Source organism: Trematomus bernacchii, unplaced genomic scaffold (genome assembly GCF_902827165.1).
Source record: "Trematomus bernacchii unplaced genomic scaffold, fTreBer1.1, whole genome shotgun sequence".
In the NCBI taxonomy this organism is placed as follows: Eukaryota; Metazoa; Chordata; class Actinopteri; order Perciformes; family Nototheniidae; genus Trematomus; species Trematomus bernacchii.
In genome coordinates, this window is record NW_022988050.1 from 3,607,621 (window position 1) to 3,631,719 (window position 24,099).

The 24,099-nt window shown below is 40.9% G+C and overlaps 1 protein-coding gene across 2 annotated transcripts in view; it reads right to left on the reverse strand.

Annotated features, from left to right (window-relative positions):
* Positions 1-856: 856 nt before the first annotated feature.
* The window catches only part of wdr90 (WD repeat domain 90), a 30,054-nt gene continuing 6,811 nt past the window's right edge, over positions 857-24,099 (reverse strand). Inside the window, exons 13-43 of one of the 2 annotated variants that reach the window (XM_034119147.1) lie at positions 23,148-23,293; positions 21,999-22,056; positions 21,633-21,751; positions 21,086-21,247; positions 20,867-20,997; positions 19,413-19,529; positions 18,769-19,004; positions 18,275-18,411; positions 17,864-17,994; positions 17,331-17,461; positions 16,360-16,521; positions 14,184-14,312; positions 13,839-13,972; positions 13,708-13,748; positions 13,494-13,619; positions 12,181-12,333; positions 10,272-10,354; positions 10,085-10,187; positions 9,354-9,475; positions 8,589-8,742; positions 7,990-8,180; positions 7,698-7,866; positions 7,117-7,240; positions 6,350-6,521; positions 4,650-4,772; positions 3,830-3,998; positions 3,361-3,491; positions 2,442-2,585; positions 1,831-1,947; positions 1,633-1,717; positions 857-1,531 (exon numbers count right to left, since the gene is read on the reverse strand). In XM_034119147.1, the coding sequence (XP_033975038.1) occupies positions 1,374-1,531; positions 1,633-1,717; positions 1,831-1,947; positions 2,442-2,585; positions 3,361-3,491; positions 3,830-3,998; positions 4,650-4,772; positions 6,350-6,521; positions 7,117-7,240; positions 7,698-7,866; positions 7,990-8,180; positions 8,589-8,742; positions 9,354-9,475; positions 10,085-10,187; positions 10,272-10,354; positions 12,181-12,333; positions 13,494-13,619; positions 13,708-13,748; positions 13,839-13,972; positions 14,184-14,312; positions 16,360-16,521; positions 17,331-17,461; positions 17,864-17,994; positions 18,275-18,411; positions 18,769-19,004; positions 19,413-19,529; positions 20,867-20,997; positions 21,086-21,247; positions 21,633-21,751; positions 21,999-22,056; positions 23,148-23,293 (4,158 nt within the window). In that variant the 3' untranslated portion in view covers positions 857-1,373. Of the gene's footprint in view, positions 1,532-1,632; positions 1,718-1,830; positions 1,948-2,441; positions 2,586-3,360; positions 3,492-3,829; positions 3,999-4,649; positions 4,817-6,349; positions 6,522-7,116; positions 7,241-7,697; positions 7,867-7,989; positions 8,181-8,588; positions 8,743-9,353; positions 9,476-10,084; positions 10,188-10,271; positions 10,355-12,180; positions 12,334-13,493; positions 13,620-13,707; positions 13,749-13,838; positions 13,973-14,183; positions 14,313-16,359; positions 16,522-17,330; positions 17,462-17,863; positions 17,995-18,274; positions 18,412-18,768; positions 19,005-19,412; positions 19,530-20,866; positions 20,998-21,085; positions 21,248-21,632; positions 21,752-21,998; positions 22,057-23,147; positions 23,294-24,099 lie in introns of those variants that run through there. The other variant, XM_034119148.1, reaches the window with a different exon arrangement.

Below are 24,099 nucleotides of genomic sequence, written 5' to 3' on the forward strand. Positions count from 1 at the left end.
ACAAGTACTGTACCTCAGTACAATTTTTAGATACTTGTACTTTACTTGAGTATTTTCATTTTATGCTACTTTGTACTTCCATACTACTCCACTACGATTAGGTAAACGTTGTACTTTTACTGCACTACATTTATTTTATACCTTTACAGTAGTTACTTTACAGATTTTGATTAATGATGTGAAATATAATCAACAATTAAAAAATACTTTAGTTACACCTGGAGTAAATTCACAAGCTACCCTGCAGTATACAAAGTTATTAAAACTAGCTGCACCTTTACCAGCTTTGATAACACTTTAATGATCAATCATTATAATCAAAACATATGATACATATTCATTTCTGAAATGGACAAATCTGCAGAATGAGTACGTACACTCTGGTACTTCTACTTTTACTCAAGTACCAGATCTGAGTACTTGTCCCACCTCTGTACATTACACCCAAAATGTTACATAACTAATTACAGCATTATTGGTTAATAATTTGGTGTTTAAATATAAAATAAATGAAGTTGCCAATATTTTGTTTACTTTTTATTTATTTCTATTTTTGAAAAAAAAGAGCAGCGATAAAAAAGATGGACGTCTTATTTAATGTAATTATTACCAAAAATAATGGTGCTCTGCCTGAATCTTTAAGACACAGTCATGTAAGGGATCATCATTTGAGTAATTACTGTTTGAATGACTAGGGCCTTTCCTCATTCAAACCTCTAGTGTTGCTTTAGGAAAAGCAACAGATTGTTAAAATCTGGGTTTATTATAGTGTCTATTCCTCAGGGAGATCACAAGGAGACGGAGTTATGTGTATTAAATAACAATCTCATAGCACAGATAAGAGAATAAATAGACAGGATAATTTAAGCCCTCACAAATGATGTTTATTATAGTGCCAGAAACAATGACTATGGCAGCCTCCCCCCTTGTATGTGTGTGTGCACCATCCAATCATTGTGAAAGTCATCTTGCATTATGGTTTTTTATTTTGCATGCTGCTTTTTATTTAAACCCCATACCATCCTTCAGCAGCCCACAAACCATAATTCTATCTACAACTGAAAAACAATAGAAATAACAGCAACGTATCATTATACAAATCTTAAATTTACAGTAAGAAAACCTTAAAGAAATTGTCAAAAATGACAAGAAACTGGACATACAAATCAATCTCTTAAAAATTGTAATATAAAACCATACACGTAAAAAATAAATCTATGTGGCATATCTACAAAAAACCTCTCCACAAATTATAGCTCGACTTGATAAGAAATAAATAAATATGGAACAATAAAACTACAGAAAAATCCCATTTCAACTAGGCACCTGGGAAAGAGGGTACACCTAAAAGTGTTAGAGGGTGAAAAAGGCCCTCAGAGGTCCTGCACCTCCCACAGCAGGATCTCATTATAAGCTACAGTGAAGAGGAGCTTCCCTGAAGGCGAGAAGCGACACGTCTGCAGCGAGTCGCTGTGCTGCAGGAAGTCCTGGAACCTGCCGCTGGACGACTTGATCAGCTTCAACACCCGCCCTGATAAGAGATTAGATATATAGTGAGACATCAAAACGTACCCTTCTTTAATATAACACATTACTGGAACCATATGGTGACACATCATTAAAAAAGTTCACCTTTTGATCCCACAGCTATGAGTTGGCTGTGACAGGAGAGGCTTAAGCATGTGGCCCAGTCGGGAAGGGCAATCGTTTTGATTATCTGTAGTAAAAGAAATATCATTTTATAAGAGGTAACACACATGTCTTCCCTCTACAGTGACAGGAAACATCACACACAGTGGTAGAGGAGAGAAGCAGGGGGAGCTGTTGTACCTGTTTCTTTGCCAGGCTGTAGAACGACAGCTCTTTCTCCACTCCATAGCCGGTGTAGACCACCAGGCCGGGGTCTGCGGGGCAGAAGGCAGCCAGGCTGGGAGGTGGGCTGTCATCCTATTGCATCAAACATTTACAGATGTACATGTATTAGATGTGCAAAGGTCAAACTTAGACTGAGCTTCATTCGGTAGAAATATCCTAAATACACTGCAACAAAATGCTGAAAGAACGCTGAAAAGAACGCTGAAAAAAACGCTGAAATCTCAAAAGACACCTAGAATTTAGAATAAAATAGGCTGTTAAATGCACATGTGTTAGGTTCGAAGGGCTGAGCCTGTCACTTTCCTGAGCTAAGACCCCAAATCAAGAAGCTCATTTAATTGAATCCTGTGAAATGACAAATAACATTAGATTCAGCAAAGACAGTCCTGAGTATTGAATGAATAAAAGGGTTTGGGGTTGAATAACAGCCTTCAAAATACATGTTAATAAGTCATAATGAAGGCTAATATGAATTTATTTTAGATGGAAGATAAGAGTATCTTTCAACATTTGGAGGTACATTTTTTTTCATTACCATGTACTACTACTTAAAATACAAACTGTACCCCGATATAGGCGGGAGCAGGAAATGTCAGCCAGTCAAGTAGATCACATTTGTCATTCAGCCAATCAGCAGCCCACACACTGACGCGTCTGTCAGCACTGGCAGCCAACCACATCTCCTTTCCTTCGAGTTCGAGATTCTTACACTGAGGATTAGGAGATAAAACAGGCGTCAGTTCAAACTAATGAAAAATATCAGAAAATGGCTACAAAGAAAATCAGAGCACACATGTGAATCAATGTCAGACAATCATTTGTATAGGATGAAAGCAGGAAACATGTCAAGAGCACTTGTACTCGAGGAGCCAGGTGCCACTTCATTCTCCAACATACAATATCTGATCAATTGAAGTGCATATGAAAAGATCTTCAATGCCTCTCAAATAGAAAATCAGGCTGCTATTGATTTAAAATTCTGCATGAAAGCCACAATAATAAATTTGTATTTATTTTAAATCGTTTATTTGGCAGAGACAATGCACAGTAATGAACACTTAAAACATTAAAATGTGTCAAGCGTAACAGTGCCAGATTTAGCTTTGAGCTAAATTCCATCCGCAGTCCCTCACATAAAACATTTAAGAAAATTACATTTTACAAACATAGCAAAAACAAAATACATGATATGCAAAAAGTGCAAAAGAGCAATACACAAGTATTTATGATATGGTAATACAATATAGCAGCAACGACAAATGACCAATGGCACTTTTATATAAAGTGATCATACAGTATAAAACCAGTAGTGTAGTGTTTAAACGATAGGTGCAGAAAAAAAACTGTGAACTCTCAGGATCATATTTCCTATTCGATTGACTTGTATCCAATCGGAGGCCATTCTAACCTCCCTCTGTGTTCCTGATGGCTGCCATGTTGAGCAATGTTCAAGCTTTATTACTTGCTCTCATTCAGTGCGCTCACCTGTTCATTCACACACTGGATGGTGGTAATCGGGGCTCCTTTGTGATCCCGGATTATACGAATAGTCGCTCCATTCATCGGGCTGCTGACAGCCACCAGACCATTCTTCCCCGCTGAAAGGATCACATGACCTGTAGAGGGGTTCGGGTTATTAGCTTCAAATAAGCCAAACCATGTTAAGAGCTAGTGCAATAGTTTGAAATCAGTCAAGTACGACAATATTGTATTTATTATTTGTGTTAATTGACCAAGGTGAAGTGGAAAAGGGCGGTTTTCACTCTGTAGGTGCATGGCTCTTCTCTCAAAAGTGTTAAAAGGGCATGTAAGATTAACAGAGACAAGGAAGACTAAGGCAAAGACAGTTACAACAGTTACAGCATTTCATCACGAAGTTACTCCTCAAAAGTCAGTAGCACAATCATCAAAATAAATAAATAAATACATTAAATACAGTACAGTAAATTCTCACCGTCAGCTGAGTACTGGATGGCAGTGACGGCCACTTGATGAGGATGCAGCTTCATCTCCATCTCTGAGGAGGAAAGCCTGAAGATCCTCAGAGTCCCATCGCTGTATCCTCCAGCCACACATGCACTCTCTGTGCTGGAAGAAGGGCTCCAGCACACGCAGCCACAGGCCTGATGCACAGAGAGGAACAGGGGGGCAATATTTGAATAATGTTATGATCAAATCAGAATATATTTTTGTTTCACCACAATATTGAAATGTGCTATGGAGTAGAAACAATGGGAGACCGCCAATCAGTGTAATTCATTCACTTAATATAACTCTCTACCTGAGAGATCATTGAGAGGGGCAACCCCCATTTTAAAAATAAAGGGAAAGGAAAAAAACAAGACGATAACCAAACAGAGGAAAGGCAAAAACTATTATACAAATATTTGAAAAAAAGTAAAATAAATTAAATTAGGGAAAAGGATTTCCTAGAGACATTCATATATTTAAGAAGAAATAAAATACAATATGTAAAACAAAAGCCTAGAAATGTGCAATAAGGATAGAAAATGTGCAATATAAAATACAGATATGTAAAACAATAAGGTCATATTTAAATCTATTTTCCAGAAAGGGCTTTAGAGATAAAAATAGAGAGGACACACAACACTATCATAGCACTATTCTTCTGTTATATTTGTCTTTTTTGTAAAATGCCCCGATATTCTCCAACTTCACCATCAGATGTACAGTCTCAGATCCTCCATGGAGGTGCCCATTAAAAAGCAACAAGCTCCCTCCATACATTACATTAACTCAGAATACTTCCCCACCTGGTTGAGCACCTGGAACTGCACCACCAGCTCGTTGCTAGGCGCCGACCACACCCTCACACTGCCGTCCTCGCTGCAGGTGGCAAACTGTCTCTCGTCAGAGCTGAACACCACATCATTCACCTGGACGACCACACACACACTCATTGATACCGCATGAAATGTGTCTGTGGAAGAATATGTGTTGTTGAGGTAATACTAGGTGGTTGTTATCTCTGAAGTGCTTTTACAGTACATGACTGACTCACGAGTGCGACCACAGAGCATCTTCTCACTCAACCCACACAGGCTTCCTCGACTTTTTATGAAAACACACATTCATAAAAATGCGACACACACACACACACACACACACACAACACACACACACACACACACACATCACACACACACACACACCACACACACACACACACACACACACACACACACACACACACACACACACACACACACACACACACACACACACCACACACACACACACACACACCACACACACACATCACACACACACACACACACCACACACACACCACACACACACACACACACACACACACACACACACACCACAACACACACACACACACACACACCACACACACACACACCACACACACACACACACACACACACAAAATGTGTTCAATCGCATCTAGATATAAACTTCATTTCATCGTCTGGACAGAAAACTGGAAGCTCGAAATGGAACATTTGTAATTAAATTGGTGTTCATCGTGCTGGGGGCTTTTCCATCAGTACTTTGGAATGTCAACAACAGCTGTGGTAATTGCTTCCCTGCTGTTTCTTTGATTTGATTTCATGATTCACACCCCTATGTTCTGAAGAGCTACAACTGCCTAGTAATATGAAATACTCATATCCTCACTTTTATGTGTGATTGACAGGCTGTTTATACAGGTTCCCACTACATACATTAGTATTTTCACATAGCAGAAAATACAGAATTAGTGAATCACTGTCTCCAGTTTCAGCAGCATTTCAGTGGAGTGGTACTAACATTCACCTTCATGTACAGTATTTAAAGAGTACGGCAATAGTTTAGGCAAATATCAAGTCACGAGATTGGTCATGAGAAAGTAATGCTTTGAATTAAATTATAATGTGATACTTAGCAGCTCATGCTGGTGTAAATGCCAATTGTTTTTGTAGATATCTGGCCATATAATAAAAATGTTTTTCAGAGGTTCACCAAACTCAACAATATTTAGTCTGTATATTTAATATATATCTGGACTGAATGTCATTACGATAATTGTTTTTAGATTTGAATAAAAGCCATGAAAATCTACTTTTCGCAAGAGGAAGAGTCAGGGGAGGGACTCCTCTGGTGACTGAATGTTAATATAGAATTTCATGAAATCATCTCATGGTTGTTGAAGTATGCTGAAGTGGTGGACAGTACAACTGAGACTTAGAGGTTTTTAGGTCTTAAAATGATTAAGAAAAGATATGCAGTTCCTATTTCAGCATTACGTTTTGAATTGGAGTTGATACTCTATTTGTAATATAATTTGTTGTTACTATTATAGCTATAGCAGTCATATTAATGCAGACCATGCCATGAAACTATAAGGAATAAGGTGAACAACACACACTAATCCCAGTTAAAAGCTGTATGGAGACACAGGATGTGCATACGGTTATTCTTTGTTTCACAGATCTCTCCCTGATACCTGGGTCTTGTGCCCGCTGACCAGCCGGATGCTGCTGCAGTCCGACCAGTTGATGTACCAGAGGGTTCCCGCTGTGGTGCCAACGATGCCCATGTCCATCGAGGTATCAAACGCAGCGCTGACCGTCGTCCCGTCCAGCATTATCTCCTGCTCCAACACCACCGAGGTGCCACTGAGGGACAGAACAACAACAATGGGCAGACATCGTCACTTAAGGATGAAATGGAACCGTATTTCCACTGTTTTGGTTGCTCGTTTAATCATTAACATCAGTCAGTCAGGTCTAGCAGAAGGGGAAAGCCTCATAAAACTGCATTAAACCACTATATTTAGGACATTCAAAATCCAAAAATATAAATACTTATTTGTCATACTGAGTGCGAGTACCTCAAAAGCAATTACAAGAAATAACACATTTCTTCACGATGCTCCAGCTACTTTACATTGACTGAATTTTGGGAGAAGTGGAACATCCATCTTTCCATAAATTACCCTAAATGTTCCGTTATTGTATCTCAAATGGAAAACACCTACCATTATGATGAGGTACAATGGTAGGTTCAATGTATAAAGACATATATTATGACCTTATACCATTATGTTATTGTTGCCCTGATGCAAAATGTTATATAGACTGAAATGAAACACAGGTGTCCCACTGTGTGTGAAAACTGTATCCGGACGGCATCAATGTATTCATGCCACAAGATAAAGAGAAAAGTATACGGTCTGGATCTCCACAGGAAGAATAAAGCGGAGCTACAGACCTGTCTTCCCCGATGCAGACCTTTTCCTGAGGCTTCACACCCCGAACAGCTTCTACCTCCCACAGACGCAACCAGCGGGTGTTGCTGCCCGTCAACAGATGGTTCCCCCGACACAGCAGCACTCCTACATGAAGACACCAAATCATCCCATTACAACTGGTAGAAACCCAGACCGGAAAAACAAATGCAAGCCACAAAATTCAAAATGACGAAAAGTAATGTTTTAGGCATTTAAAAAAATAAATAATCCATGAATACAACACAAATAGCTTGAAGAGAATAACACTTTTGTAGCAGACTCCTATAGCAGTCAAGTCTCTATTCCCTGATGTTTTAGCTTCACACTGACATAGTAATAGTTGGACAGTGTCAGTGTGTAACTATGGAAACATGGCATTGAGAGGAACATTTTCCAAGGATTTGTGGGTAAGATTTTTCCCCTGTGTTAATAAACGACGCAAACGTTTAGTAGTCAAACACTATTGTGAATTTTTTAACTGTAAGAACAATAAAAAGTATTAAGCAAAAAAAAATGTTATCCAAATTAGATGGTTAGAAAAAAACAAAAGGTTTATTCGTACCAATCTCTCCCTCATCGGCCTCCCAGGTCATGAAGCAGCGCTGTGTGTTTACGTCCCAGACGCAAACGTGTCCTCGATTGGTGGCGGTGAACAGGACGGAGTCGGTGTGGTAGCACAGCGCCGTCAGCTCCACCTCGCCCACCTCTGAGGGGGCTTTCACCCTCTGCACCTACGAGTGTGAGGGAGATGTCAATCATTACCCAACAATGAAAGTACAGTTTCAAAACACTTTTCAAGGTAACAACGTGGATCATCAATTATTATGAATCATGTTTTCTCTGTGGTCCTTTACCTTGAGGTCTACATCTGAACCCTGTGTGTGGATCAGGCAGAAGAAAGCCCCCTGGCGGCCCACGCAGGCCAGCTGGCCGGCTGCGGAGGGGCTGAACGCTGCGTCATGGAGCGGCCCCGACACACTCACACTGGACAGCAGCTGGAAGGTCTTACTGCTCCACAGAGCCACCGCTGGCTCAGAGAAGTCTCCTACGGGGCGAGAATCAGGGGTCAGTAGAAGCAGAGTCACGTGGTTGGCCATGGCTGAAACATTGTCCTAATTTTAAGAATTTAACTGACAGAAGACAAGTCACATTTTTCTATGAATTACTCACAGGAAATGCAATTTGATTGTACTCTAACTTTGCTGCAAGGTAACTAACTACTTTGTCTGAAGCCATTTGCTGCATTAAAATCACATTGGACAGTTATGATTTATAAAAAGGCAACTAACTTCCCGAACTCTATATTTTAAACAGCAATATATTAATGGTACTCTGGGACCTGTAGTATACAACTACATTTCCTGTTCCATATCAAAACAGGACTACAATATTAAGGGTTGCCACTTTATTTGGTCATGACAGTTGAATGCAATCTAATTCATATTTGACTGACCAACAGAGAGAAAGAAGCGATCATCCCTTGAGAAGGCCAGACTCTGCACCCCCCTGTGGTATGAGATGGTACTTCGACAGGTTCCATTCTGGACGTCCCAAATGCAGATGAGGCTCCTGCTGCCGTTACTGCCTCCAGCTGCTGATGCCACCGTCTGAACAGGAAGCAAAACATACACACAGCACTTTCAATTTATATTGCAACTCCATTAGACTCAGGACTAACTATGCCGAACACGAGAAAGCCTGCTTCATAATCCTTGACTTCTTGGGCCCAAGCTTTGTGGAAATGTCATTCACAGACATTAGATCCAATAACTTTTGAGAAGACCTTTAGAAACCCACTTGGACAAAGACATCAATTTAAATAGAACCACTTGCTTTAATACTGCGATGACTCAGCCTTGTAGCCATTAATAACCCTGGTCCATGGTTAACTAACTTAATCGTCACATCGAAAGTGTCAACTTCTGTTCTATAAGAAGTCTGAGTGGTAACACCCTCCCATGGCAAGTGCTGAACACAAAGTGCTCCCACAGCATTGAATAAACCAAGCAGTATTTCAAAGTGTCAAAATCAATCTTTCTCCTGAGCAGACATGTCCTTTTTTGTCCCCTGTTGAGAATGGACTGACGGTGTAATGCATTGCCTGAATGGAATTGCCAATCAGCTAATGTACCCAATTTTCTTTCCTGCTGAACTTACCGGCTGACGCCTGTTAAGCCAATCACTGTCAAATAACTGGGAAGTGTGGAACTAAACGTACCTGTGCATCATGCGTGACTGCGAGACAAGAGATCTCCTCGCTGTGGCCCTGCAGGTGTCTCTGACTTCCTGTGTGAAGATACTCCACCACCACCACGCAGCCACACGAGTACGCAAACAAACCTGCAACAGAAACCCATTCCTGATCAGGCAAAGCAATAAACAATACATTTGTGTAAATCAATTTATAATCAATTATTCTATTAAATTTTGCTTTAGTTAGAAGTTAGACTGTGAAGCATTTTAAGTTGTAATGTTTAAAAGCTATATTTCATATTTTTCAAATCTGAACATTGATTAGAATGATATTCAACATTAACAATGACCTTGTACATATATACAGTATAGATACATATATAGAGCTTCATGTCACGATTTGAGAATGTCTCTGTATACATTTATTATTCACTAATACTAGGAATATTACTGCATAACACTTTAAAGCAATAACCTGGTTTCCGGCATTGATATCTTTATTAATACAAAACTGTATATATTGGAATATACATATGTTTACATATTTATTTTATGTACTACAATGTGGTTAAGTTCTTAAGTTCATATTTATATGTTTAGTTTATTCTAAATAGAGCAACATGAAACCCAATTCTCCCCCAGGATAAATAAAGTATTCTGATTTGTATAACAACAAATATTTAGCACTTGGATTTGACGGACCAATTTCTCACAGTTTTTTATTTTACTTTTAATATAATAGTATATTATAATAACCTCGGTCAGGGCTCCACACCATGTTGCTACGGCCGTTTCCATTGTAGCCGATGACTGCTTTCAGCTTTATGCCCTCTTCTCCTGCCTGAGGAGCCACTGCAGCCTGGATCAGAGAGGACATTAAGACAGGACAGCAAACAAACCAATACATCCAATCACTGCTGTCATTATACAAAGTGCTCTCTACCTGATCCAGAGTGGAGGTCTTGAAGCGTGGAATGAAGTGCCTGTAACAATCAGGACGTACTGGCTTCTTTCCTTTCAACTCAACTATATGGAAATGTGACATAATTAGAGATAAATACATTTGAGAAAGGACAATTGTGCCATTAAGAAGAAAAACAAATTGCAGAAAGAAGTTAAGCTTCGGTAGTTAGCAGGGATGCTCCGATCCATCGGCCGCCGATCGTTATCGGCCGATATTCACCCTCTGCCGATCGATCGGGGCTCTCTATAAAGGCCGATCAGGAGAGCCGATCACATGACGTAAAATACATGACACTTTTCTCTGTGCGCGGCAAAACAAGCTCGCCAAAATGGCTTCACCGGTCTGGCAGTATTTGAAGGTGTCCGAAAAAGACAATAAAATAGCGGTATGCAACGTGTGTGAAGCAGAAATCCTGCAGCTCCACCCGCTGTGACGGACCGGTGAGCGGAGCAGAACACACACTAAGAGTTAACACACTTAGCTATTTGATCTACCTCTGGAACAAGCTAAACTAGTTATAAATATATGTATTCTTCACTGTCGGGTCACTCATTACTGGATCAGTGAGCTGCATGAGATACTGACGGGCTGTCAGGAGAGAGAGACAGGGGGGGAGAGAGGAAAAGAGAGCGCTTCCGCTCATTTCTCCCGTGTTATTATCCAAAGTTAATGTAAACTTGAATAATGTACATAATTTGAATGTAATAATTATGTTGGTTGTTGTTTGTGGAAGCGCCAGTGAATGAGCTGGAGTTTTAAACATCACTTTAAATGGAAGATCCCCATAGGCCCCACGCACTCGATCGGATCGGACGATACTGATTCCGGCGATTGGCCCCAAAATTGGCGATCGGAGCATCCCTAGTAGTTAGCATTGGAAGAACAAGCAAGAGTAAGTTAGATTTTACAAAATTGTCTTATTATTTCTCTCTTTGTCTTTTTTGGTCAGAGCATTCGATGTATTGATGCTGCCAGGAGGTAAAGAGAGTTTCAAAATATATGAAAAAGTGTTTCTAATGGCGCTTTTCCACTGCAGCACGTAGCACGGTTTGGCCCGGCCCGCTTCTTTTTGCTTTTCCACTAGGGGTAGTTCCGGCTCAGGGCTACTTTTTCACCTTTTTTCTGGCCCTCCAAAATCGAGGTTCTTACCGGGCCAACAACCGGGCTGAATATGCTAAACTAGTGACGTCAACACTCGACTGCTGAATGGTCAGAGAGAATCGCTGGCAAGGGGGCTACAACTACAACAAGATGGACATATTTTACCGTGATTTAATTGTAATACACGTTTCAAAATGATGCCGAAGTAACAACATACTGATACCGGTTAGTAAAAACCATGAATTAATGCTTTGACAAGTCTGCAGACAGACGGCAGGCGAAAAACCTTTTAAAATGCGTGTTTTCTGAATGGAGATCGGATCGATCAGGTCAGCTAACGTTGTATATGCTCCGTCCACACTCACAACAACGGCCTGCAGTCATAAATGAACCAGCGACTGTATTCGCCATGACACAGACAGTCTGTGGTTTGTACTTGTTTAACTTTTGTCTAGTTTCTGAACAGATATGAGGAGCTGTGAGCTCTGAGTGCTAACAGCTAACGGCGGATGTTTTGGTTTTGTGGTTCATATTGAAGATGACGTCACAGCAGTTTTACGCAGCGTCGCTCCGCCCGCCGAACAGCCGATCGCCCCGCCTACACTGCGTTACTATAGTTACTACCCCAGTTACTAAACTGTAATGGAAACGCAGCTTAAAGTGAGCCTGGCCTACCAAGGCCAAACTAAGCTGTGCTAAGCCGTGCTAGGTCCTGCAGTGGAAAAGCGCCATTAAATACATTACTAATCCTAGCTTTAATGCAGAACAATGCAATGAGGCCCTTTACCAGCGTCCGTAAGACTTGAGTTGAGTGGAGATGTGTGGGTCAGCTCTGTGACTCTGAGGAAGGAGGATGAAGGTCTGGGGTCAGAGGAAGGGTCTGCAACTGAAGCGGGTGGGACTGTTGGGGGGTCATCAGATATCGACAAGGAGCCCAAAACTGCAGGAGGGGAAACAGGTGAGAAACAACGACTCAGCGTTACAATAAATGATCATCACCAAGCTCATTGAACAAGTATAGCAACACATGCACTCTTGAAACATGTGTTGTGAGCAGAGGTCGCGTTAACCGAATATTTTAACAATGACGGAAAAATCTGAAAGCCGTCCGTCATTTTGACAGATTAGAACAAACTCCGAACAGCGCCAAAGTTTCCCCGCAGCGGGGCTCCGGTATTATGCCGTGTTATGCATGCCAAAAGGAAATGATATCGTTTCCAAACCTAACTTTGTCGAACAGATCAACGAAAGTATTTGCTTTACGCTGTGCGCGTTCCTGCGAGGTGCTGTGGGCACGCATAACACGGCACCCCCCCCCCCGTTGACAGTTCACGAGCGTGCTCTCTCCTCCCCCCCCCCCCCCCCGGCAGAGTTGTGTACAGGTCGATGGGTAATAATGGATTTTGACGGAATTGATGCGATCCTGTCTGTCAAAATGACGGGCAGCGGAAAAGTCTGGCGCAACCACTGGGTGTGAGTAAATGTTGGTGTTTCTAAAAGAAGTGTGTTGCTTGGCATGAGAAATGTGTTTTTAAACTGGAGATTTCATTAGACATTTTGTTGTATATCTATACACTACGTCAGCAGGCATACCTGACTGTATATGGAAATAAAATCAACAAGCTCATGAAAATAATTCAGGGCAAAGAACTCCTATTTGAGCCAGAAATAATCCTGAAAGAGCAATAACATCATTTGGTTCAACCTTTTACTCCTTCAGGTACAAATAAGTAAACAGTGTTTGATTCCATAATAACATATCAAAGGAAAGTGCTTTTGTCAACTTCTGAAGAGCTTCATAAATGGCAGTTACAATTGAACAGTTTTTCAAATACACATTGGCATTTAAGAATCCCACAAGCAAACACAATAAGTGTTGTTAGTGACATTTCAAGATTAGGGGTTAATGAATAGTTACAAACCTATTTTTAAATAATATTTTTGGAAAGGCAGATTTGTCTTATTTCTTTCGTGTGTGACTGGACAGAATTGATCCAGATTAAGCTACAAGTGAGTGTGCTTTCAAAGCTAAATAATACAGATAACAGTAGATAGGGTGTGTTTGTAGGTCATGTTAAAAATAGAAAAAAAATAACTCACCCCCCTGGTCAACTAGGTCGAGGGTGCTGATGTCGAGTCGTGGTGGCGGAGAGGAGGGAAGAGGAGCCGTCCGTCGAGGCATCCCATTGGACAACCGAACTCCATTCACTTCAGTGTGTGGTTGAACTAGGACATAAAAACACAAGACAAACAAATTGAAATCCATTTAATCTGATTTTATTGTAGCATTAATACAACATTCAAATGAAATTACCTGATTTAGGAGCAGGGGTGTGTCTTATTACCAGAGGTGAACTGTGAGTGAGGACAGAGGGTTTCAGATATTCTGCCAATAAAACTACACGGTGTAACACACAGATAAAAACATGCTACAGGGATTACTACCGGCTGTCAGTCAAAGAGTCGACAGGAAGTGCCAGGAAGTCCCAAAGGAAGATGGCGTCTCCCACTGAGACCACGCCCAGTTGGTCGGGGGTGAAGCCCACCTGGCGGATTGGCTGACTGTGGCCGATAAACATCTGGGTGAAAGAAACACACCTTTTACATAATTATTAAACAACATGAAACACTAATACTCCCACTGATCAATCAAAATTAAGACAATTTACTTGAATGCAACAGATTACTACATCATTATATTGTTAAAATCATTTGTTTAAAATACAACAGAATCTGTAGTTTATTTTCCAGTGACTAATACTTATCATAAACTATAAAATGTTTAACGACCTGTGAGTTTATATGGAGCTGCATGTTGTAATCCCACACTTTGACAGCATTGTGTCCCGCTGTCAGCAGGAACCGACTGTCCTCACTCACAGCCAGGGACGAGCACTGGTGTTTGTGCACCTTGGACACCTGTCGGGACAGAAAGACAGACAGTCACAAACAAACACTGGTTAGAAAAAGAATAACATGATTGTGTAGGAACAGAACTGTACTTATTAACACTCTCACTGATGTTAGTCTACTGCATTTATAGACATATTTCCTACAGCAGACACAGCAAGTACTTTCAGGTAATTACCTCTCAGACCCTCTCAACAAGTCCCGTATTGATTTGTACATACAAACTCCCAGAAACCTGCAGGTCCGCTGCAACTCTTACTACTTTTAAATCCAGGCTGAAGACTTTTCTTTTTGCCGCTGCTTTTAATTGAACTATTCACATCTTAAACTGCACTGTAACTTTTAACTTTTATCCATGTATTTTTTCTTTTAATGTTTATTTTATTATCTTTTCTTTTTAATGACTGATTTTAAATGCCATTTTTAAAATGTCTTCCATTTTTGTAAAGCACTTTGAATTACCTTGTGTTGAAAGGTGCTATATAAATAAACTTGCCTTGCCTTGCCTTGCCTTGCCTTGCCTACATAACATAGAATTACGTTTATTTATATGACACGTTGTTGAATAAATGAATAAATACATTTGCCAAGATGAAACATGACAAAAACATATAAGATAAGATTTATTGATTTATCAACTTTTAATACTTTTTAAGACCCCGCGGACACCCTGAATAAGCCATTACGAGGCATTTTTTATTAAAAGGGAGAAATACAAATACTGACACAAAAATAAATTAAAGTTGGCCCTTTATAAAACACATTAAACTTAACTTAAAGCCTGCAGAAAAATAAGACAATGTTGTAAAATAAGAAGATAAGAAGATTAACCTTTATTAATCCCCCTAGGGGGAAATTCAGTTTTTAAAAGACCTGCCATGTGGTAGAACATTTTAGAGTAAGACTGAATAATGACAGAAGGCATCATAGGGTTTTATAAATGTGTCCTTATTTATATATAATAATCTGTCTGGTGTATATGTGACCTGCTCCATCGAAATCAGTCGCATTGACCCGAAGACACATTTTGAGTTGTATACACTGTTGGAAAGAGGAGATTCATAGCTTTCTAATGATATCAGGATTGTTGTTGTACTCCAAATATTAAGCAAAATATGTCACATTATATAATGACTATCACCGAGTCATCACTTCTCTGGAATCCATCGATCTGATTGATTATTAGCGGAGCAAATGATCAAAATACTACGGAGGGAAGATATTTTCGTTTGGATTACTGGTCTGGAGGAGGCTCGCGAGTGTGTGTGCGTGAGTGTGTGCGTGAGTGTGTGTGTGTGTGTGTATACGCGTGTGTGTATTTTTGGGTTTGTGAGTATTGTTTGTTTCCCGGGGAAAACACTCAGGAGAAACACCGGCTGTTGTTATGCCTGCTGTGACGTCAAGTTACTCCGTTCTCCGCTTGTAATTATGCCGTTACAAGCTTCATAGTTGTATTTATCATCTGAATTTGCCGAAACAAGTTTAATATTCTGAAAGCCAAGACTTTGTTTATTTGAAATCAGATGAAAACAAACTGTAACGGGCCCTGCCGTGTTATCTATGATTACTATATGCCTTACATTCATAATTTCAGCCGGAGGGAGGGGGCGGCGCTGCGGAACAGCAGAGTGGCGAGTGAGAGCTGTCATCTTCCCTTTACAAGCTTCAAACATGTATTTATCGTGTGATTTTGGAAATAAAAGTTTCATATTCTGAAAGCCAAGACTTTGTTTATTTAAAATCAAACAAAACACCCGAACCCCGAAGAACTAGTTTTTTACGCAAATCCACGTTTATTTTGAAATGAGCCGTTGCGACTTCCGACTGATTTCGATAGAGCGGGTCACATATAAAGTTAGCCTGTTAACACCTTAGGAAGCAGCTAATCCATTTGTAGACATAACGTATTTTAAGAGTGATTTAGTTTTACTGGGAGACAGTGAAGAGAAGTAAGAATAGGAGTGATGTGTAAGTATTCTGGTTGGTTGCAGCATGGAGTTTATTTAACGTGATCAAACACATGTTCTGCTAATGTGTAAAGGCTTCGAAAAGTTACCTCTCGGAGCAGGCGGCCTGTCTTGGTGCTGACCCAGAGGATCTTGTTAGAAGATGTGGCGACCAACAAGTGTTCAGTGGAGGCCGGAGAGAAGCAGACCCTCAGAGCAGAATCCAGACGGGGGCTCTGCACGTCCAAAATACTCACATCTACATGGAGCAACTAGAGGGAGGTGGAAGGGGGACACAGGAAGAGTAAGACAGAGGAACTCACAACAACATCACCTCCACATTTCAGGAGATATTAACATTATAAGTTGTCGGATATATTACATATTGGTTAATCATTTGATGTAAGGTGTATACAGAAACAACTGAGTGTTCTTTTTCTATATGACTCAAAGAACAGGTTAATTTAAATGCAAAAAATACTTTAGATGAACCGTTTGGATTATGAATTGTTATGCTCAAATGTGTATGAACAGATGACGATTGCAAACAAGCCACATGTAGTTGTTATGTGGAAGGGCAAGAGGGATGGGAAGGGGAGGAGGGATGGGGTGGGCAAGGAACTACCTGTCGTGTTTTCTCTTTTTGGTACCCTTATTTATATCATTTGTATGTGTATATTTGTGTCTCTCTGTACAGGTGACTGAAAAACTTGAAAAAATTCAAAAAGTGAATTTTCGATTGACATGTGGTGCCTCTTTCTCATCAGTGAAGATGATATTGATTATGAGATGATTATGATGAGATATGATAGACTGTAACAATATTCCTATGAAAATAAAATACAAAGACTAAGTTATAGCTAACGTAGGGATTTAAAGAAAAGGTAAGCTAGTTAGCCAGCTAAAGAAAATTAAATTGTTTGGCAAAAAAGTAACTTTCACACATCCCCGTAACATCAAGCTCTAGTTTTAGGTAAGGCTGACGCTCCCTCCCCATTCCTTCACAACTGTTATGTGGAACCAGATCTTAATTTAATTGGCGTTGCGACAAATGGTGTGATGCCGACGTTGTGTAAGGTACCTCATCCAGAGAGCGCGAGTCAGCGATGGTGACGATGTACTCCGAGGGGCCGATGAAAGCCAGACAGCGGCTGTCGCTGCTCACAGCGAGAGCGTCTGGAGCGTGCTCAGTGCCTCGAGCCACCACATTACCTAGCCAATCAGGAACAGAGAGAATCACACAACAGTGATGCTGAACATGGCTGCCTGATAAACTGTGATTCAAACTGGTGATTGAGAAACTCACAATATCAATTGATAACACACAACATATCAGAAAGTGTGTGTTATATATTAAAGTGTTGTTTCCATTGTGAGATTTCTAATGATTGTAAATATGGATCTAAGTGAGGTGTGTTTGTGCAATGTTGTGTGTGTCGCAGCTTCCTCAACTGCGCTTTTCACACAAGTTGCCCATGTCTGTGTCTCTTAAGAGTCTGGCACTGTGGGAAATGTTGTCTTTTATACTTCCTTGACTGCAGAGGTCACAATTAGGTGAACATATTTGGCCCCTTTTACAAAACAAAGACTGGCTCTAACAGTGTGCATACATACACACAACTCTGATCACGTTGAGGTCTTCCTCTGAGGCGTTGTAAAGTGCCAGAGAGCCCTGAGAGTCAGCGCTGTACATGAACTCCCCGTCCGGTGAGAAGGCCAGACCCACCACTTCACCTCTGTGCTGCCTGTATTTTATTGTTGTGAAGAAAGAAAAAACAGAAAGAACATGAGAATAAAAGCAGTCATTACGCTCTCTCTCGAAGGACAGCGTCTAAAAGCTTTTCTATAATGCAACGCAACAGACCCACAAAAACGTCCTTGTTGTAAGTGCATGAGGTCTATGTGATGTACAGTATTTTCACATGCCATACAATATGTTACTGCGCCCACACAAGCTTTTAGAATCCCAGATAAAGAAGTGCTCTTAGTGGGGGAGCTTGAGCTTTGACGTTAGTTCAGACGTACTTGTGTTCAGCCAGCAGCTTGGCAGCGGAGATGTCGAAGACTCTGACGATGCCGGAGCTGAAGCCACAAGAGAAGACCTGCTCGCTGGGATGGAAAGCCACTGAGCAGGGGCTGTCCTCTGACGCGAAATCATACAACTAAGCACAGGAGACAACAGACATTCAGTTAAACAGGTAAAGGTAAACCAATGGTAACAAAGGCAGGAGGAAAGGAGGTTTAATTATACTCATTTGTCGAGCGCCTTCAAAGAAAAAAACATGAAAAATAAAAAAAACATCGACCACGGCATGGCTTTGCTTCAACAGAGAAAGGACAGCTGATATAAAGCCAAATGCCACCTTTTTATTGTATTTGTATTTGTTATTTTTACGTCTTGTCTGGTTCAACACATTGAAATCCATGTTGAATGATTATAATCAGAACATTCAAACAGTAGGAGCTGATTATTAGGTGAACATTTGTTCTGAAAACTCTTAAATGTGGTATTTATTGACCTGATGCAAGGAATCCATGTTCCAAATGCGCACGGTGCCGTCGGAGGAGGCTGAGGTGAGATGCCGGCGGATGCCATCCACGCTGAAGCCGAGCACCGTGTCAGTGTGTGACCTCATCAGCGTGTTGTAACCGCGGCTGCTCACATCGAGGAAACCCAGGTTACCAGTGGAGGTGGCTGCCAGCACTTGAAGGCTGTCAGAAGAGACTGACACCAGGCTCACAGGTCCTTCATGCTCTGGAAGACAAGGCCATGTGTGAGGAAGCACATATACATCTCATAGTTAGGAAGGTCGGTTCACAGAATGATAACATTTTGATGTAATAATGTAGCAAATCTCCAAAACTGTGTTTAATTTTCAAGTTCTCTCAGACATTATTATAAGTTTATGTTAACAGCTTTGTTTGTTTAAAGATTTCTATCATTGCTGCCCTCTGCGGAGGTGAAAGAGACTTTTATGTGGATCATGTTTACTGAAATCAATCAGGATAATGAAATCTCCTCCATGCAAACTATAAAATGTCTAAATATATTGAAGAGTATACAAGGCTTATGCATGCATCACTCCCTGTGGTGTGGGAGCTGCCTGTAAGATATTGTAATTTTGTTGCAGGGAAATATTAATCCACGCCCCGCTGAGCGTACCAGCCTCCAGGAAGACAGCGGAAAAATCCAGGGGCCAGAGTCTCAGGAAGCCATCCTCAGAGCCTGTGGCGCAAAATGATGAGGACACACTGATGCTGTTGATGGCAATGCCTGGACCTGAAACACAAACACACACAAAATTATGACATTAAAGGCTGTTCCCCCTCTACCCAACCCCTGTTTTAAAGGTCTCCTATTATACTATTTTTAGGCATATATTATAGGTCTCAGATACATAAAAAACATGTCTAGTAAGTGTTTTGTTTAAAATAACAAACCGATCACCCATTTTAGCCATGCCTCATATCCCTCTATTTCAGCCCTGTTAAAGAAGTGCTGATTCCGGGTCCGTAGGTTTAAAAGAAAATATATATAGCAACGTTTCTGATAGGGCCGTGGGCGTAAGGCCAGCCCACATTTCCGATATTACGTCATATCGGCAGTAAATCTGGATCAGCTCCGTTGTACCCCCGTTTTTAGGGATGTGGGTAAGGAGGAAAAGAGAGAGGATTTTTCTTTCGGCCACTTTGTGAGTCTCCTGTCACTAGGACTGTCCCGAATACAATTTTTCGGGCTCCGGATATTCGGCGGTAATCGGCAGCGAATATTCGGCCCGCGCGCGCGCGGGGCAGGGGTAGTAATCAGCAGCGAACTGCTTCAACACGTGTATTTCGGTTTATTCACGGCATTCATTTTGTTATTCTACAGTACTGTTGTTTTATAGTTATTCGTTAATGTCTTTAACCCAATTTGTGTTCTTTGAAATTGAAAAGGATATTGCATTGTGTTTGTTACTTTCGTTGCAGTTGTATATGTCTTAAAGGTGGGGTATGTAATTTTGGAGATACCAGCTCGAGTGCGCTAGAATTTGAAAGTACACAACTGGAGAAAATCTGCCACTTCCTTACAGAGCCCCTCCTCCAACACACACGAACTCGCACATGACCAATGAGGGCACGAGATAAGTTTGTGCATAGATGGAAGGCTGACATTTTTTTATGGATTTTTTGTCAAAGCACTTAAGATATTAATTGCTATCGGGATGTTAAGAGCATTCCATGGAATATAACAAAAAGTGTATCTCGAGCCGGTTTCTCAAACTTACCTACCCCACCCTTAAGTGTAATTTGGCTTAGCTTCCAATTTGTATGGACATGCTTTTATTTTGAAGGAGGGTTAGCGCTGTTGACAGAAGTTTATGTTGCTATGGAAACAACGTGACGGAGATTAACGGAGAAAAAGTAATATCTATATATAAAGACGGAGAAAGTAAACGATAACGTTTATTGTTAAGTGTTAGCACCCCCCGAAGAGGCACAAGCTCTTACGTTGATATTGGAGATTTCAATCAATTCAATTTGGCAGCCGCAGTGCAGTCAAAATTGACCCGCGAACACCATGAACGGTAACAGCTTTTGAACACAACACAAGGGTTCAAACATAAAAGCACAGACCTGAGTTAAAAGTCTGTTTCTCCCTGTGGTCTGCATGCTGCTGCTGAGCAGGCAACAGCCGCCTGACGTTTCTAACAACCACTCTGCTGTAGTCGATCTCAAAGATGTAGCCACTCCGACTGCTGGCAAATCTATACGAAGAAAGAATCTTTTAATAATCATGATTTCAGAGGATTTGGGTGTTAAATGAGATGTTTCAGGACTGGTTTGCTCTCTCACAGTGTTCGATCATCAAGATGCTGGTGGAAAGAGTTTCCCTCCTCAAAGGCCACATCGGTGAAGTCCAGTGAGTGGTATTCAGCCAGGTTGACGGGACAGGAGCGCAGCGTTCCATTCCTCACTCTCCACAGGCGGATATTATCACGACCACATGACACCATTCTGAAACCAGCACAGAGTTATTATTTAATGACAAGTCTTCACAAGGCCTACTTTTCTCCTGCTTGAACAGCTAGCATCTTTCCACATCTCTCACCGGGGTTTTACACCTTTCTTTACTAAGTGAGAGTGGACTCGTAAACACTTTGCAAGACCTTCTGCAAGATTAATAGACCTTCTCATTCTATACATGTAGTTGGAAAATACTATTATTCGCTGCAGCATCCTGACATGACATGGTACTCTATATGTGTACGATGTGGACCATTGGCTGTCATGACATAATTAAATGGAGCAGAGCAGTTGAATCTTAACAGAGAAGTTGATATATGCACAGAAATGCAACATGCAGTCAAGTACACTACCAACAAATCTAAATAGAGGGTACCTTGTATCATCAAAGAAGGCCACCTTCATGGTGTGTATGTCCACATCTGTGTGAGCTTTGGCTATAATGCTCACTTCTCCACCTTTACTAACGTTCATAGTGTTCCAGACGACCACCATCTAGAAACACAAACACAGACAGTCAGCTCACAGCTTTGTCCCTTGATTCTTATTAAGAGAATAACTTGTAATTTAAAACATTTTTCAGCCTTAGTAATGATATAAAGTGTTGCTTAGCATTTTTTCATCAAGATCTAATGATACCCCTGGCTCTCCTCAGATTACGCTCAGCTAAAGCTCATTCCACTTGTACAGATATTAGAAAAACTGAATTTTTATGTGAGAAATTTACATTTGTAGCGCTTACAGTTTTATTGTGGCTATCTTTACCCACTCCACAGAGAATACCACCGCTGTATGAGAAGCTTCGAAAAGGGGAAATAGCAAAAAAGACAACATTAGTAACTTATCATAAACTTTGTATGTATGCTAAGAAACTTTCTGCAAATAATGATCTATTTTTGCATAACAGTGACTCACATTGAGAGACTTTCTCTAAATGATGACATTGACAGTCTCTTGAGAATTCCTGGTCATTATTTTTATACAGACAGGTTGTTATTTTTGAGCTACTGAGTTTTCATTTTGAAATGAACAAGTCACTATTTTGAGAAAGTTTCTCATTATATAGGGAGACTTAGTCATTATTTTGAGATATGAGGTAATTCTTTAGGAAATAAATGGCATCCAAGAGTCTCCATAGAGAGGCGAAGTCCCTCCCTTTCCGGGGGACCTCCATGGGACCTTATTTCGGAAAAAGTATGTATTGAAGTCAATGGCGAGAGAAAGATTATCTTTCGATCCCGTTTGAATTGTGCCACGAATTACACATAGGATGTTTGTCAATTTAAAAGATAATTTTGCAAGTCAAAAAAATTCAAATGTGTCGTAAAACTGTGAAGTACTGTAACACTTTTTTTGTGTGAAACCGCTCAATGAACTACATCTCCCGTCTCGCACCACACACCAAGACGGCCGTCACGTTGGCACATTTCACTTCTTTCTTTCAGAATGAGGCGAAAAGTATTAAAAGAGGTGAAAATCACTCCAAGTCTGGGCATGTTGAGAGCTGTACATACACACAAGGAGAGTTAGTCGGTTCTGTAAGAGCCAGCATGCGGGACCGGGATTCTGGGATTTGTAGTCTTTCTAGTTGCGTATTTTTCATAGTCTTATATTTCAACAGTTTTACGAAAAACTGTGACTTTTTTGACATGGAAATTATTTTTTATGATTGACAAACATCATATGTGTAATTCGTGGCACAATTCAAACGGGATCGAAAGATAATCTTTCTCTCCCCATTGACTTCAATACATCATTTTTCCGAAATAAGGTCCCATGGGTCGGAAGTAGATGGGCGGGACTTCGCCTCTCTACTGCTTAAAGCTCATTGATAATGAAAGATATCTGTGGGTCTGTGTGACAGAGTACAGTATATTATGCAGTTGGGTACCTCAGAGAGGACAATGAATGAGCATGAATCCTGGACATGGCCAGACACTTTCCCTTATGGTAATCCCACACTCTGACTACACTGTGGCTGCCGGTTTGTGCTGAGGCCAGCAGTGTTGTGTTGCCATTAAAAGCCAGAGCAGAGACCTACAGAGAGAGCACAAGCACAGATGTTAGAAAAAGTAACAAAAACTCTAGAAAAAAACGTTTCCGATATTACGTCATATCGGCAGTAAATCTGGATCAGCTCCGTTGTACCCCCGTTTTTAGGGATGTGGGCAGTGGTGTAGTGGTCGTTGGACGCCGGGGATCGCTGTACCCCCACTTATTTGGAGCCCCCACTTTTTTTAATAGTCTAATAAATATAAAATCATTGCCAGTGTTATCAGTTGCAAGTGTGTATTTGTTGTAATAATGACGAAAACAGCCTGTGTGTCAGGGGCAGTGCTGTGTGTGTGTGTGTGTGTGTGTGTGTGTGTGTGTGTGTGTGTGTGTGTGTGTGTGTGTGTGTGTGTGTGTGTGTGTGTGGGAGAGAAGCAGCGCTGTCTGCTTGTTTGCAATGACGTAGCTCAAGCATTTATGCAACTTGATTTGAAGCCTGTGTGTGTGAGGGGCAGCACCGTGTGTGTGTGTGTGTGTGTGTGTGTGTGTGTGTGTGTGTGTGTGTGTGTGTGTGTGTGTGTGTGAGAGGGAGAGAAGCAGCGCTGTCTGCTTGTTTGCAATGACGTAGCTCAAGCATTTATGCAACTTGATTTGAAGCCTGCGTGTGTGAGGGGCAGCACTGTGTGTGTGTGTGTGTGTATGTGTGTGTGTGTGTGTGTGTGTGTGTGTGTGTGTGTGTGTGTGTGTGTGCGTGTGTGTGAGAGAGTGAGAGAAAGAGCGCACACGCCAGGAATAATACCGAAGCGTGTGCATACAAGATCCGTTTATTCGCCATGCATGTATAATCAGAT